Consider the following 17197-nt stretch of genomic DNA (forward strand, 5'->3'; position numbering starts at 1 on the left):
CGGATCACGAGTCATGTTTGGGTAGCTCAGTTGGTGCAGCATTTGCCCACAAACGGCAAAGATCTCTGGTTAGAGTCCTGGCCAGCACAAAATTTTGATCTGCCAGGAAGTTTCGTGAATTATTAAACTGACAGTTTGTCTGTCTCGTATCTTGCACGCCACATGCAATAATTTTATAATGACTAGTTCTGTCAAACATCTCTGTAATTCTGGGGCAATGTTGTCTCTAGGTACAGACCTGGACAAGAAAAAAAAAATAAAAAAATAAAAAAAATAAAATAATAAAATAAAAAAAAAATCCCGGTGTTTCTCCCGATTCCCCAGCTAAAAATACATTTTTCTCCCAAGCTAAAATAAACTTTTTCCATGTTAAGTGACAATATACTTTCCCTTGGAGCTGTAAAACTTACAAATCCTTTGAATTGTAAAGGTATTATATACCAGTGTAGAACTTCCCGGTATTTTATGAAACGAAACCCAATAAAAAAAATAATGTGTTTTGGAAAAATCTTTGATGCGCAGCATCGTGTACATGGCATATTTTCAAATTATGAAAGCACAAATATGAATTCCACCAATTAAGGCATAGTAGCTTTCAAAGCACTGAAAATGAGATTGTGATGATCTTTTGTCAGCCAGTCATAGCTCATGTTACAGTACTACCCAGGCAATGACAGCAGATATTTAGAGCATAGGCCTTCTGATGTAGTCGACCAATAGAGACATCACTGTCATGTAATCGGCCAACAGAAACATCACTGTTAAGTAGCACGAACACACAAATAGGAAAAGTTAATGGTTTAAATTAATATACATTCAGTATAGCTACATGAAAAGCTAAGCTTTCACCTATGACATACTGGTTATCAAAAGCTCTTTTACTGTTCTTTTCTCAAGTTGTGGTTCGGGAGGATCCTAAAAGCATAGCTTAAATTGCAGCAGCTGAATATTCCTAACAAGCACAATTACAAGTTTCACTGCTCTGCACGAAATTTTTTGCGGGTTAGCTGGCTGAATAAATATTCTGTTGAGCACTTCGACTTTTCCATAGAAAAGCCAATTATATGTGAAATTGCTCAAGAATTCACCTCAGACTTTTTTTGAAGGATAATTATACATTTTGCCATTGTTATTGCATGATCTGTAATCTACAGTATTTACTCGAATCTAAGCCCCACTTTTTTCCGGTTTTTGTAATCCAAAAAACCACCTGCGGCTTAGAATTGAGTGCAAAGCAAGAGGAAGTTTGAAAAATGTTGGTGGGTGCTGCCATAACTAACTTCTGCCGTCAAATATATATAGTGCTACACAGGCATGCTTTGTAGGCACAAAAATAAATACTGGCATCAAAACCTCTGAGTCAGCAAATAATTAAAAAAAAAAAAAAAAAAAAAGGGGGGGGGGGTGGAAAACGAGCCTTTTCCTCTGCCCTGAGTTTTGACCACTGCATTTTCATACATTATCCAATGAAGTAAATACAAATTACACATTGTTCATCTTCGAATGTATCAGCATTTAAATGTACTACGAAAATCCGACTGGCAAGACTGTTTGGGATGTTTGTCAATATGGCCAACTGTACGTTCTGAATTTTTTACTATCTGTGGGAAGAGATGGTTGCTAATAGGAACTTTTATTATGAATTGTGAATCACATGCAGTATTCTCTTCACCATAAGAATAATACGAATATAAACATTTTGCCACGTATTCTTTCGTGTTTGCTGCTATCTCATTTAAATCCTGTCTGCCTAATAAACTACGAAACTAGAGTGAGACAACAGCAAACTCGGAAGAATATAAATATCTGGCCATGTTTATATTTGTATTATTCTTATACCTAATAGTGATACAGTCAGAAATTAAGCACGGCAATTGACTAGATTTTTAAATCTAAGATGACTAATTTCTGCACAGAATATAATGTACTAAAGAGGCGTCTGCAAAGATTTTCAAATGGAGAAGAATTTTCGCTAAACTCTCGTTCAGAACATCATCTATCATACGTAGTCTATTATTTGGTTCTTGCTGATCATTATCAAAGAAAACAGCAGTGTAAGTAACAAAAAATAGCAGTTTCTTGCCATTGTTTCGCTAATGAAATGATTCCTCTCTCTCTCTGTCTCTCTCCTCTTCTTAAAAAAAAAAAAAAAAGAAAAGAAAAGCGGCAGTAGCGTGCACAGAAGCAAGCCATGCCGCTTGTGGCGACAGGCCGTAAACACTCATTATCAGAATGCGACAAACAATGCATGACACAGAACAGTAATGCATTTTCAGCTTAGAGTGACGTAAACACCTATAACAAAGAAAACGCTGCTTGTCAGATCAAAGAAAAGTAAGCAATCAATTCAAACCAGACAAAGCAGGTGAAAAAGGAAGGGTACCCGTATAAATACAGATGGAGCGCCTAACGCATAGCAATGGCTACCTGGTAAAGCTTAACTGCTAAGCTTATGACTCGAACCAAACTACTGTAGCTGTATCGTCATTCATTTGGCCTAAATTGTCTCTCATATTACAATGGACCAACTTTGTTTTGATTTGGAAATGCGGCCTAAAACTTTTCTCTCCCTTTGAATTTCGAGTCTCAAATTTCAGGTGCGGCTTAGATTCGGGAAATTTTTTTTTCCTTGATTTCGAGTCTCATTTTCCACGTGCGGCTGAGGTTCGGGTGCGGCTTAGATTCGAGTAAATACAGTATGACAGAAATAAAATAAGATATGAAAAACCAATCCTGAAGCTTGGTCTTTTTTAGTGTGTTACCTTTCAACATACATCAAACGCAAATATGCTGCAAAGTTTTAAAAAATGGCATAAATGGCTGGTCTTCTGGGTTTGCAATTTTTCTACACAAGCTGTTCCTCAAAGCATTAAGTTTTGAGTGAGAGTCAAATACACTGTGATTTAAGAAATTAATCACACATTCTAACATATAACAAAGTAATGCTTCTCAAACCACCATCCTCAATATTTTCCCGTTACCTGTTATAAGAGTAAACTGTTGTGACATCATACTCATTGAAAGCAATTTGCTGTTAGAAAATATAACACAGTCTTCATCCTAAAGCCTTCAACACATTTCACGGTTGCCAGATGCTTGTGCGCGCAGTTTGTTTTGTAGTAAATGGTGTACTTTCTTTGCAACTAAAATTTTATTTTGGCATTATCCTCTCATTTATGTTTTCTTTCTGCATTATTATTCTGCAGTAGTGGGCCAAAGTAAAATTTTTATTGAGAATATCAGTCCTTACAGGTCAAAATTATAAAACTTTAACTGGAAACTAAAACAATGACAAATTATCATAAATCTAAAAGATGCCTGTGTTCTCCCTGGATTTCCCAGTTAGCCTGGGATATATCCACCCTGCATCTATCCAGCAACCTTGTTTCCACTTCAGTGTTTCACTGTAGCAGGTATGATACGAAACTGCATCCATACAGCTTCTCTGCAATAGCTAAACGGAACAGATGTAATAATCATTTCTTGAGAAAAACTTTCAAATACCCAAGATCACATAAATTAGTCTTTATTGTGGACAACTGGTTTCAACTGTTCTGTGATCTTCTGGTCTTCAAAAAAGGTTTGTTATAAAATGTGTGTATGGTGCAACTGCAGTTTACTGTATACTGTATGCCTTAAGATTTTGTTGTCTCTGTGTGTGCTATGTATGCGAGCATCCTCGTGTGCACAAGGTGCTTTTTAACTGTAAATGCAATTTTGAACGTGGCCGATAATGCAGCAACCATAGACAAAATTTATAATATTACTTGAAAATACAGCTCTTCGGTTGCACAGCCTGTGAAACTGAAAAGCTGTATTTTCAAGTAATATTATAACTGTAAATGGTTTTGTTTTTGACAAACCTATGTATAATGTGCTGCGTTTTGTCCAGAAGTTACAAATTCATAATGGCACATTTCATCAAAGAACTTTTTTAAGACGAGAAGATGATAATTACAACTGTTGACACCTATTGTCAGCAATACAGACTAACTTCTGTGATCTTTGCTACTGAAAGCTTTTTCCCCTCATGAAACAGACTGTTTCATCCACGTTCTCAATATGACAGAATTCAGTCAATATTCACTTTACTACAGTACATACTCGACATTCAATATTTCAGAATACTTACAAACTGCTCTTCCTTGACAAATATCTGGACCGATGTAAGTGGTACGACTTCATCTGACTGGCCGGATATCTGAAAGCAGGGGAAACAAAACTGTCAGTCAATTATCTGTCCCAATTTTTCTTTTCTTTTCATTCTTTTTTTTAATGGTTTTTGGTTTTATCCATACAGCCATCTTACAAATGGATTAGGTATTATTCTTTTCAACATTATACAATATTATACGGGAATTTAGATGTGCAGTTACAAATTTTCATACACAGCGTTCAATGGGTAAAGTGGTTTAGAATGATTGTTATTGTTTACAGTTATCAAAAGAACAATTGTATGAGGTATCAAGTAAAATTTATGACTGGATTGAGGACATTTTATAGGGAGGACACAGCATATTATCTTGGAAGGAGAATTATCATCTGATGTAAAAGTAACTTCGGGTATGCCCCAGGGAAGTGTGTTGGGACCCTTTCTGTGTGTGTTGTACATCAATGACATTTCAGACAATATAACAACAAAAATAATCAATTATTGACCATATAATATAATGCCACTGGCTCCAAAAGCTTGTAAAAGTCAATCCTTTTGCGTGTATGCCCCCTGCCGCCACTTGGTCAGTAGGAAAAATTAATAGTAACATCAGACTTTTTGCAGAAGCTACAGTTACCTATGTTGAAGTACTGTCTGAAAGAAACTTCATAAATATTCAGTCAGATCTTGATAAGATTTCAAAGTGATGCAAAGATTGGGAACTTGCTTTAAATGTTCAGAAATGTAAAATTTTGCACTTCACAAATTAACTTAGTACTCTATGACTATACTATCAATACATCACTGTTGGGAATCAGTTAGCTCATACAAATACCTGGGAGCAACACTTTGTACGGATATGAAATGGAATGGTAACATAGGTTCAGTCACGGGTAAAGCAAGTGGCAGGATCCTGGGGAAGCGCAAATCAGTCTACAGAGGAGATTGCTTGCAAATCACTCGTGCAACTGGTTCTAGAATATTGATCACATGTGTAGGACCTATACCACAGAGGACTAACGAGGGATAATAATGTATACAGAGAAGGGCAGCACGAATGGTCACAGATTTTTTAACAATTTTGAAAAGTACTGTCTACCAATTATAAGGTAACACATTCTACATGCTCAATGCACTATAACATAAAACTTGACTACAAACAAGATTTTTAGTTTCCTCTCTGGGAGAAGAATATATAAATTTTTGCGCAAATTAAATTTTACAGAAGCAACATGTTGCTGTTGGGGTCATCAATCTGGACACTGGTCTGATGCAGATCTCCATGCTACTCTATCCTGTGCCAGCTTCTTCATCTCCCAGTACCTACTGCAACCTACATCCTTCTGAATCTGCTTACTGTATTCATCTCTCGGTCTCCCTCTACGATTTTAACCCCCCCCCCCCCCCCTCCCTGCTCTCAAGTGGTCCCCTGATGTCTCAGAACATTTACTCTCAAGTCAAGTTGTGCCACAAACTTCTTTTCTCCCCTACTCTATCCAGCACCTCCTCATTAGTTACATCATCTACCCGCCTAATCTTAAGCATTCATGTGTAACACCACATTTCAAAAACTTCTATTCTTGTCTAACCTGTTGACAGTTCATTTTTCACTGCCGTATACGGCTCCACTCCAGGCAAATATTTTCAGAAAAGACTTCGTTACACTTAAATCTATATTCGATATTAACAAATTTCTCTTCTTCAGAAAATCAAACAATGGAAAATCTAGGATGGAATGTAACAATACAGGGCGAGTCAAAAGTCCGTGGACACCTTCATAAGTTGGAAGATTAAACGGAAAATTGAAATGTGATGATGGGAACATAGGTTTAACGTGGATCCACAACTTTTGGAGTGAATGTCATACATGGCCACCATCTTGAGATCTGCCATTTTGGATTCAAATCATTTTTTTTAATGGAAAGGGGAGTGTATGACACATCAAACAACACTGACTTGAGCTCTGGAATTGAGTGGTGTAATTTGTTTTAGCCCATCTTGTACAGTTTAGATGTTATTAATGTTCAAAGTTACCTCGATACCGACTCATGTCTCTCTTTGTTCCAGGTAATGTAAAATGGGTCTGACACGTGAACAGAAGATCGAAATCATGCTTATATCAGGGGAATGCAGCTACCGAACAGTAGCAGCTGACTACAACAGACGGCATCCAGACAGGGAACCGGTATTGCATGGCATGGTCACTCACGTGATCACCAAATTCCGGGAGATGGGCGACCAAGGACTGCCACCAAAGAGGAAACTGAAACTGAGGATGTTGCATCGTTTGTGAAAAGTCCTAAACGAAGTACCCATCGTGTGGCCCTAGCATGTGGAAAGAGCCAAACCTCCGTTGTCCAGATATTGCACACCAATAAGTGGCATCCTTACAAGCTGCAGATGCAACATTGACTTAACAAGGATGACCCCGATCACCAGTTGGAGTTCTGCCTGGGGGCTACTGAACAACATGGACAGGATCCTTCGTTTTCCGAGGACATGCTATTCAGTGACAAGGCGTATTTCACTTTGAATGGGGAGGTTAATCAACATAATTGTCAATACTGGAGTGACGCAAATCTGAACTGGGTTGCCCCAATTCGAGAACATAGTCCAGCGAAGGTGATGGTGTGGTGTGGCAGATGGGCCACCCGCATCAGTTGGCCATTTTTCATTTACAACACGTTGACTGCACCACAGTATCTAATGCTACCTACTGCAGGACCTTGTGTTTCCCGTCTTATTTTCAGCACGATGGAGCCCCTCCACCCTATGGCATTGGTGTCCGTAAATTGTCGGAGGAACAACTGCCGGGGAAGTGGATCGGACGCCGTGGCCCCGTGGAGTGCTGCCGAGTTCCCTCGATTTGACGCCCCTCGATTTTTATCTATGGGGACATCTTAAGCAGATAGTGTATGCCGAGATCATCCGTGATTTGAGACACCTGGAGGAACGCATACAACACCCCTGTGACCAAATTGCAGGAGACACTCTCCTGCGGCGATAACAGTTGTGCATTGCTCGGGATGGACAACATGTAGAACATGTGTTGTAGCAGTCGGTATGAAGGTAATTTCCCAACTTTGAACATTAATAACCTCTAAACTGTACAAGACAGACAAAAACAAAACACCACTACATTCCAGAGCTCAAGTGAGTGTTATTTGGTTTGTCATACACCCCTTCCCCTTTAAAAAAGACTTGAATCCAAAATGGCGGATTTCAAGATGGCGGCCACGAATGACATTCACTCCGAAAGTTGCAGCCTCACATCAAACCTATGTTCCCATCATCACATTTCAATTTTCCCTTTAATCTTCCAACTTATGAAGGTGTCACAGGACTTTTGACTCACCTTGTATTATAAAAAGTTGCTACTCACTATATAGCCAAGATACTTTATTTATTTGTGACAGTCTTTATGTTGTGCCTATTTGCAACTCAGCATCTCCACTATATGGCGAGTAGCAACTTTCCTTTTCATAATCTTCTTTAGAAAAGCCTTTCTTGCATTTCTCTAGTATGACAGTGTTCAGTTATTTTGCTGCCCAAATAGGAAAACTTATCTACTACTTTCAGTGTCCCATTTCCTAATCTAATTTTCTCACCATCAACTGATTTAATTTGACTACATTTAATTTCCTCACCATCAACTGATTTAATTTGATTATATTTCATTGTCCTTGTTTTGCTTTTGTTGGTGTTCATCTTATATCCTACTTTGAAGACACTGTCCATTTCATTAAACTGCTCTTCCAAGTTCTTTCTGTTTCTGACAGAAATACAATCTCATAGACAAAGTTCACGGTTTTTATTTCTTCTCCTTGGATTTTAATTCCTACTCCAAATTTTTCTATGGTTTTCTTTACAGCTTGTTCAATGTACAGACTGAATAACATCAGGGGTAGGCTACAAAATTGTCTCCATCACTTCCCAACTACTCCTTCCCTCTAATGCCCCTAGACTTTTATAATTGCTCTCTGCCTTTTCTTTTTTGTGTAAGTTGTAAATAGTCCTTTGCTCTCTGTATTTTATCACTGCTATCTTCAGAATTTCAAAGTGAGTAGTCCAGTCAACACTGTAAGTCTACGAATGCTATAAATGTACATCTGACTTTCCTTAACCTATCTTCTAAGATAAATCACAGGGTCAGTACTGCCTCATGTGTGCCTACTTTTCTCCCAAATCCAAACTGTTCTTCCCCGATGTAGGCTTCTACCAGTTTCCCCATTCTACTGCAAAGAATTCGTGTTAGTATTTTAAAACTATTACTTATTAAATTGATATTTTGATAATTTTAGCTCCTGTCAGTAGCTACATTCTTTGGAACTGCAATTATTACATTCTTCTTGGAGTCTGAGGTTATTTCGCCTGTCTCATGTCCTGCACTCCAGATAGAGTTTTGTCATGTGTGGCTCCCCCAAGGCTATCAGTAGCTGGATGTCATCTAATCCCAGGGCCTTGTTTAGAATTAGGTCTTTCAGTGCTCTGTCAAATTCTTCTCCTTGTATCGTATCTTCCATCTCATCTTCATCTACGTCATTTTCTGTTTTTGTAATACTGCCTCCAAGTTCACCTCCCTTGTGAGACCCTCTGTATAACCCTTCGCCTTTCCCTTCTTTGCTTAAGACTGGCTTTCCATAGTTGTTCACATAAACCAACTTCTCCACTTAATTATAGTTTCTTGTTTAACACAGGCCCCATATCAACTACATGTAGTATAAATGTAGGTTTACCTATGCCTGTGTGTTACGAAGATAAACACTTTCTCAGTAAATACCAAAATAGAAAAAAAAAAGGCATCTACATTTCAGCACTTCTAGAACGTTGTCCATAGCTGTAACAAAGTGAAATACATCAGCCCCCAAGTACTAACAGACAATAATCAGGGTTGCCACAAATTTCCTGATATTTCACTGATTTCCAGACAAGTTTTAGCATTCCAGAATGAGATTAGGTACTGGCAGAAGTAAAGCTGTGAGGACGGGGCGTGAGTCGTGCTTTGGTAGCTCAGTTGGTAGAGCTCTTGCCTGCAAAAGGCAAAGGTCCCGAGTTCGAGTCTCGGTCCGGCACACAGTTTTAATCTGCCAGGAAGTTTCAAGTTTTAGCATTTTTCCATGACAAATTTTGAGATCTCAAAGGCAAGTTAAGACGTAAGTTGACAATCTGTCTTTGCAGCTACGATACAATAGTGCAAATGAGGAAATATTTTAAAAAGCTAGCAATCAGACAGGGTCTCCTGATGTGAGCAAAAATCTTAAGTACTAATATCAACCTCTTTTGTAACGAACTGCTTTTAGATGGAGAAGGCAAGCCAAATGGTAAATGTGTTTCATTAAGACCACTGATGTCATTTGATTTCAATAAAACGGAACAAATTTTGTGATAAAAATGCTTATTTCCTTGGAGCTGCACGACAGATTTAAAATACCTCCACCGATTTCAGAAATAACCGCAGAAAAAGGAGGCCTCAAGAAAGAAGTGTATAAGGTGCGAAAGAACTGGGTAAACAAACACTGCAGGGGACCGTTAACAAAAGGTTGGTTCTAAAATGTTCATTATTGTCAGTCATTACCCACTGTGCTAAATCTATTATTTTCGAGATATTGTGTGATTTTTCTTTTGAGAAATATACGAGTACAAACTGCCAGCAACTGACATAATTTTCTTCTTCTTATTTTCCACGCTTTCTAATATATATACAGTACTTCTGAAGTGCCGAAATGTACTATAACAAATAAAATGTCTATAAAACGCCACACTGTACAACGTACTCATGGTGAGACAAGTCATAATTCCTGAAATCCATCGCCCACTGCCTCTGGCCTGCCGGGGAACACCACAGTCCTGGGACCGCGGGTAAACCGTGAAAATCTGCTGCATTACATTACACCCATCCTGCGGGGAGATCGGTGAGACTCAATCCAACAGACAGGGCCTGCACATCGGTGGGTACCAAATTGCTTTAGGTCGGCAGGCCCGATCCGTTACACATACCCGCAGGAGCAGCCTGCGCTTTTGGCCCGTGTCAGAAATCCACTCGTGTGGCCAGCTACCGCATTTACTCGAATCTAAGGCGCACCTGAAATTTTAGACACGAAATTCGAGGGGAGAGAAAAGTTTTAGGCCACACCTCCAAATCGGAACAAAGTTGGTCCATTGTAATATGAGACACAATTTAGGTCGAATGAATGACGATACACCTACAGTAGTTTGGTTCGAATCGTAAGCTCAGCAGTTAAGCTTTACCAGGTAGCCGTTGCTATGCATCAAGCACTCCGTTCGTATTTATACGCATACCCTTCCTTTTTCACGTGCTTCGTCTGGTTTGAATCGATTGCTTATTTTGCTTTGATCTGATAGGTGCAGTTTTCTTTGTAATAGGTGTTTACGTCACTAAGCTGAAAATGCATTACTGTACTGTGTCATGCATTCTTTGTCGCATTCTGATAATGAGTGTTTACGGCCTGTTGCCACAAGCAGCATGGCTTGCTTTTGTGCACGCTACCGCCGCTTTTCTTTTTTTCTTTTTTTTTTTAAAAAAAAAAGAAGAGAGAGAGAGAGAGAGCGAGAGAGAGAGAGGAATCGTTTCATTAGCGAAACAATGGCAAGAAACTGCTATTTGTTGTTACTTACACTGCTGCTTTCTTTGATAACGATCAACAAGAACCAAATAATAGACCGCGTCTGATAGAACATGTTCTGAACGAGAGTTAGGCGAAAAAAAATTTCCGTTTGAAAATCTTTGCGGCCGCTTCTTTAGTACATCAAATTCTACACAGAAATTAGGGTAATCTTAGATTTAAAAATCTAGTCAGTTGCTGTGCTTCATTTCTGACTATATCACTACTAGGCAAAAGAATAATACAAATATAAACATGACACGATACGTATATTCTTCCGCGTTTGCTGTTGTCTCACTCTAGTTTCGTAGTTTATTAGGCAGACAGGATTTAAATGAGATAGCAGCAAACACGAAAGAATACATGGCAAAAAGTTTATATTCGTATTATTCTTATGGTGAAAAGAATACTGCATGTGATTCACAATTCATAGAAGTTCCTATTAGCAACCATCTCTTCTCACAGGTAGGAAAAAAATTCAGAACGTACAGTTGGCCATATTGACAAACATCCCGAACAGTCTTGCCAGTCGGATTTTCATAGTACATTGAATTTCTGCTACATCTGAAGATGAACAATACGGAGTTTGTATTTGCTTTGTTGGATAATGCACGAAAATGCAGTAGTCGAAACTCGGAGAGGAGAAAAAAAAACTCGTTTACCACTTTTTTTTTAAATTTATTTACTGACGCAGAGGTTTTGGCGCCAGTATTTATCTTTGTGCCTACAAATCATGCCTATGTAGCGCTACATATATTCGATGGCAGAAGTTATTGGCGGCACCTACCAACATTTTTCAGAACTTCCACTTCCTTTGCACTCGATTCTAAGCCACAGGCGGTTTTTTGGATTACAAAAACAGGAAAAAAAGTGCGGCGTAGATTCGAGTAAATACGGTATCTGTGAACCGCTGACAGCGAGTTGACGAAATGAGACCACGATGATCAATCCGTGCAGCACGTAACCTGTAACTCGAGTCTCCCATAACCTCCGTCTCTGGCCACTGCATCTGCAGCCTCTGAGAACGAGATCCAAACAAACCGCTGCTCTTGCCTCCCTGGCTCTCACTGGCAGCTGCCAGGCTAGCGGCAAGAAATGGTGGCAGCACTGACTGCAAGCTGATGGGGGCTGGTAGGAAGGGGAGAAGCGGTAGGAATGAGGGAGTAGGGAAGTGGCGCACGTGCTCAGCTGCACCTAGCCACTGATGATGCATGACACCTCAGTGAACAAACCATTTCATCTACTGGGACAAAAATGAGATTTTGCCAGTTTTTTTTTTTTTCAGATTTCTCTGATGTGTTTGTAATTCCCCAATTTCTATAACCTGTGGCAACCCTGATAATATTGGAATTTTCAATTACTTTTCGGCCCGCCTCCCATTCCCCATCCTCCTACTGACGGTCATCGTAACCTCTACACCTGTTCACAAACTCACAGCCTGTGAGTTCCCTCCGTGCTCTTAAGGCTCACTGAAAATCAAGTGCTGTTTGTCACATCCTTTTCAGAAACACAGATCGCATAGGAATAGATCTAAAACTGTCTACATTATCCTTTTCTCCTTTTTTTAATAGAGCAGTTCATACAACTCACCATTCCCAAAGAAAAAATTACAAATGTGGCTAATTACTGGGCTAACATATGTGACACAACGCTTACATATCCTGCTGACATCCCATTATAATCCACAGGAATCCACAGTCTTCATCGATTTAATTACGGAACTCGATCTCCCCACTGTCAGTACCACAGAGCTCCTGTAGCAGTCGTGGAAACCTATTTTCTAAGAGTTTGAATTACTCCCTACAGAAACTAAATTTCAATTTAATTCACCAGCTGTTTTTAGAAAGTGACTTTGTAAGATAACAGCCGACAGTGTAACATAATAACAAGCTGTCAGAGTTGTGGTACTGCTGTCTGCTGACCCTGTGTACTTTGGGAAAATTTTACTGAGAATTTTCCGAGAAGAGTAGAGGAAACTGATTTCAAAATTTAAGTGCGAATTCAAGTCATCTATCGAGAAACAGTTACAGTTCTGCATTAACCCTTACAAGATTTACCTGTATGTTTATTGAACAAAAATTTGGAAATTGGTATTACAAAGATAATATTTGAACAATGCAGTGTGGAAACTGCAGGAGTAAACACAGTAAGGACTTTTAGAAATTTTTGAGAACATCTCTCGTGGAGAAACAGCAGACTGGCTAACAGTATTTTACAAATGGATAAAAAAAAACAACAGTTTCAACCATAATAAAACATTTATTTAAAATTGCTACCAGTTTCAGTCAGAATGTGACCATCTTCAAACCACTTATACGACAACAGCCGGAGGCAGTGCTGAACGAGACAGGTGTTGTGACTCCACAAAGTGAGAAATTGACATTCGTGGAGTCATAACACCAGCTCCATTCATCGCCACTACCTAGCAGCGTGGTATAAATGTTCTGAAGATGGTCACATTGCGACCAAAACTGATAAACATTGTAAACAAATGTTTTATTGCAATCAAAACTGTTTTTAATTCATTTTTAAAGTAAGAGTTTTGTCTACTGTGTGTATTCCAGTTATATAATGACACAAAAAATAAGTGAGTTTCATAAAAATTATGCATGAAATTAAAGGATGTTTTAATATTTGTAATAAATCGTTCTCAGTGGACAGTCTATAATTTAAATGTTAAGCATAAATGACTTTTTTGCAACCAAATGTGGTGACCACAATGGACTTCCGACTATGGCAATTTGCTCAGGTGACTTGCTAAGACGAGAGCATGTGAGGTGTTTTGGGGTCTTTTGTCAGTGGACACCAATCTGGTAATGTTGTTTAGGCAGCAAAATACTGCTCGCGCACGAGTGTTGAGTAAAGAATTTGGAAGTTAATGTTTTTATGTTCAAACTGAAACATATCTGAGTGTTTCATTCAATGGTTTTGAGATATCAGTATATGGTACCCTTTTGAGCACGACATAATTTTTTTTGGATTCACGTGTATAGTTTGTCCGAAGACTGCTCTACATGCACTGCTAGACATGTGGCCAATTTCATTTGTTCTTGATATAATAATGAAAAGTTCCAGATTCTTGATATCAAAGGAACTCATATTTCACAATAAATTTGGTGTCGATGAGCCCTATGTCGAGTCACAGCTCGAAATCTGAAATATTGTGAATATATCAAGTGTTTCAAAAGTCTGGTTTACATTAATCAGAATTGCTCTGATTCCAGCTGTTTATTCACTGACTGTATTTCATTGGCTACTTGTTTAAAATTAAAATGTGCACTTAAGGACATAACTGCAATGGTGGACAACCACTCCCCTCAGTAGAAGAGCCAGCTGTTAATGATTAGGTCGTTCAGTCACCCCTTCGGTGGGAAAGTTGGGTCGGTTTCTTTGGCATGCACATGGGGTACTTATTAGGTCATGGTACTACTTCTTGCATTGCAACTTAAGCACTGTACATATACCTGACTTAACAGTAACAAAATCAATAGACACGTAGATGGCACATTCATAATACATAATCAAACTGAAGAGCAAATAGAAATGTTGTTTCATAGATTCAACAGTTTGCATAAAAACATTGATTTCACCACAGAACACCAGAAAGGTAACAATATAAACTTCTCTGACACGGCAATAACCAACATACACACCCACTAGTGAAAAAATCTGAATTCAGTCCTTTCTTAAATAGAATACAGAAATTCCCACTTCATGCTGACAACAATGACCCATAAATACACACAATCAAATACATTTCACAGAACAATGACTATGATGAATATGAACTAGGTGCGCTATTACAACACATATCAGAAAACAAAACCAAACAAACTGACAGGGCCATCGGCCAACATAGAAAAACCCAGCTATATAGCTATACCGTAATTAAGAAATTCTTCGCTCCGTATGTGGCATACAGCAAACCAGTGCTTAACAGTACTGGTTAAAAACAGTCTTGGTTGCAGTTTTACATTTTTATGTTTTTAACGACGTGTTTCGCCTTATTTAGGCATCTTCAGGTTATCTTTTCTAGACGGACGCGAGAGGCACCAAGATCTGCATAACGGGTTCCCATTCACAGGAGTGAAGGGGAACGCGTTATGCAGATCTTGGTGCCTCTCGCGTCCGTCTAGAAAAGATAACCTTAAGTTGCCTAAATAAGGCAAAACACGTCGTTGAAAAATAAAAAAATAAAACTGCAACCAAGACTGTTTTTAACCAATACCATAATTAAGAGCCATTTTATACAAAATAGCCAAGCTGTTCAAAACCAGAGGTATCAGGATCACTTCTGCAGCAACAATGTAATGGAGAATCTGGTTCATGACACCTCACAACCAACAGAAGAACAGAGCAAATTACAAGCAGTCATTGCAACTACTGTAATACTACATCGATTAAATGGGCACAAATTCTAAAACCCGTTATAAAGAACACATTGACTTAACGAATCTAAGAAGTCAGTCATTGCAAAACACATAAACAAAATGGACACTGTTGCAACAGACAACAACCTTATACGAGGTGCATTCAAGTTCTAAGACCTCCGATTTTTTTTCTCCGGACTGGAAAGAGATAGAAACATGCGCATTGTTTTAAAATGAGGCCGCGTTCATTGTCAATACGTCCCAGAGATGGCAGCACCGTACGGCAGATGGAATTTTACCGCCAGTGGCGTGAATGAGAACTGTTTTAAATGGCGACATTTTCCTTACTCGAACAGCGTGCAATCATTCGTTTTCTGAATTTGCGTGGTGTGAAACCAATTGAAATTCATCGACAGATGAAGGAGATGTGTGGTGATGGAGTTATGGATGTGTCGAAAGTGCGTTTGTGGGTGCGACAGTTTAATGAAGGCAGAACATCATCTGACAACAAACCGAAACAACCTCGGGCTCGCACAAGCCGGTCTGATGACATGATCGAAAAAGTGGAGAGAATTGTTTTGGGGGATCGCCAAATGACTGTTGAACAGATCACCTCCAGAGTTGGCACACAATCCTGCATGACGACCTGAAAATGCGAAAAGTGTCATCCAGGTGGGTGCCACGAATGCTGACGGACGACCACACGGCCTCCGTGTGGCATGTTGCCAAGCAATGTTAACGCGCAACGACAGCACGAATGGGACTTCCTTTTCGTCGATTGTGACAATGGATGAGACGTGGATGCCATTTTTCAATCCAGAAACAAAGTGCCAGGCAGCTCAATGGAAGCACACAGATTCACCGCCAACAAAAAAATTTCGGGTAACTGCCAGTGCTGAAAAAATGATGGTGTCCTTGTTCAGGGACAGCGAGGGCGTAATCCTTACCCATGGCATCCCAAAGGGCACTACGGTAACAGGTACATCCTACAAAAATGTTTTGAAGAACAAATTCCTTCCTGCACTGCAACAAAAACGTCCGGGAAGGGCTGCGCCTGTGCTGTTTCACCAAGACAACGCACCCGCACATCGAGCTAACGTTACGCAACAGTTTCTTCGTGATGACAACTTTGAAGTGATTCCTCGTGCTCCCTACTCACCCGACCTGGCTCCTAGTGACTTTTAGCTTTTTCCAACAATGAAAGACACTCTCTGTGGCAGCACATACACCAGCTATGCTGCTATTGCCTCAGTGATTTTCCAGTGGTCAAAACAGACTCCTAAAGAAGCCTTCGCCACTGCCATGGAATCATGGCGTCAGCGTTGTGAAAAATGTGTACGTCTGCAGGGCGATTACGTCGAGAAGTAATGCCAGTTTCATCAATTTGGGGTGAGTAGTTAAATAGAAACAAACTCGGAGGCCTTAGAACTTGAATGCACATCGTAATCCGCCAGGAAGTTTCGAATCAGCGCATACTCCGCTCAGTGAAAATCTCATTCTGGAAACAACCTTATAGTACTGTGTAATTTCGAAATGAGCTGGTAAATGGCTATCTTGAAGGAAATGGATGACTCATCCAAGATAAAAGTTGAAAAACAAGATCGTAAATAAAACAGTGGAGTTTAAGAGCTCACATTCCTTGATCAATTTCAATTAAATATAAAACACACACAAATTAACATCATATACAAATGTAGGTCCCAGAAATATCTTTGTAATTCTTTGAAATAATATTTTATACTGTCATTTGTAATATAAAATTGTCACAGTCTCTCATTCTGTAATATATGTTGTCCAGCAATGTGTGATGAGGCAGTATAACATGCAGACAACATCGCAAGTGACTGCGAACAGCAGGATCGACATATTGATAGTTAAATTGAAACACAATCTGTTTGACTGCCATCTTGTTTTGCTCCACAGTTGAGTTCTTTTGTGATATTGTTTTTCGAGTTACCTTCAGGAATTTATGAATGATGGCTAGCAAATTCACATAAATGCGCATAGAAATTGAGGTTGCTGAACACATCGTAAGAAGACAGCCACTTCAG

At 39.2% G+C, this 17197-nt stretch overlaps 1 protein-coding gene across 3 annotated transcripts in view; it reads right to left on the reverse strand.

The window, feature by feature from the left end:
- Positions 1-17197, reverse strand: part of LOC126295221 (zinc finger protein 697-like) — a 138354-nt gene that overhangs the window by 113671 nt on the left and 7486 nt on the right. For all 3 annotated transcript variants that reach the window (XM_049987563.1, XM_049987561.1, XM_049987562.1), the window contains exon 2: positions 4133-4201. In XM_049987563.1, coding sequence (XP_049843520.1) covers positions 4133-4201 — 69 coding nt within the window. The remainder of the gene's footprint in view (positions 1-4132; positions 4202-17197) is intronic.

Source organism: Schistocerca gregaria, chromosome 11 (assembly GCF_023897955.1).
Source record: "Schistocerca gregaria isolate iqSchGreg1 chromosome 11, iqSchGreg1.2, whole genome shotgun sequence".
Lineage (NCBI taxonomy): Eukaryota > Metazoa > Arthropoda > Insecta > Orthoptera > Acrididae > Schistocerca > Schistocerca gregaria.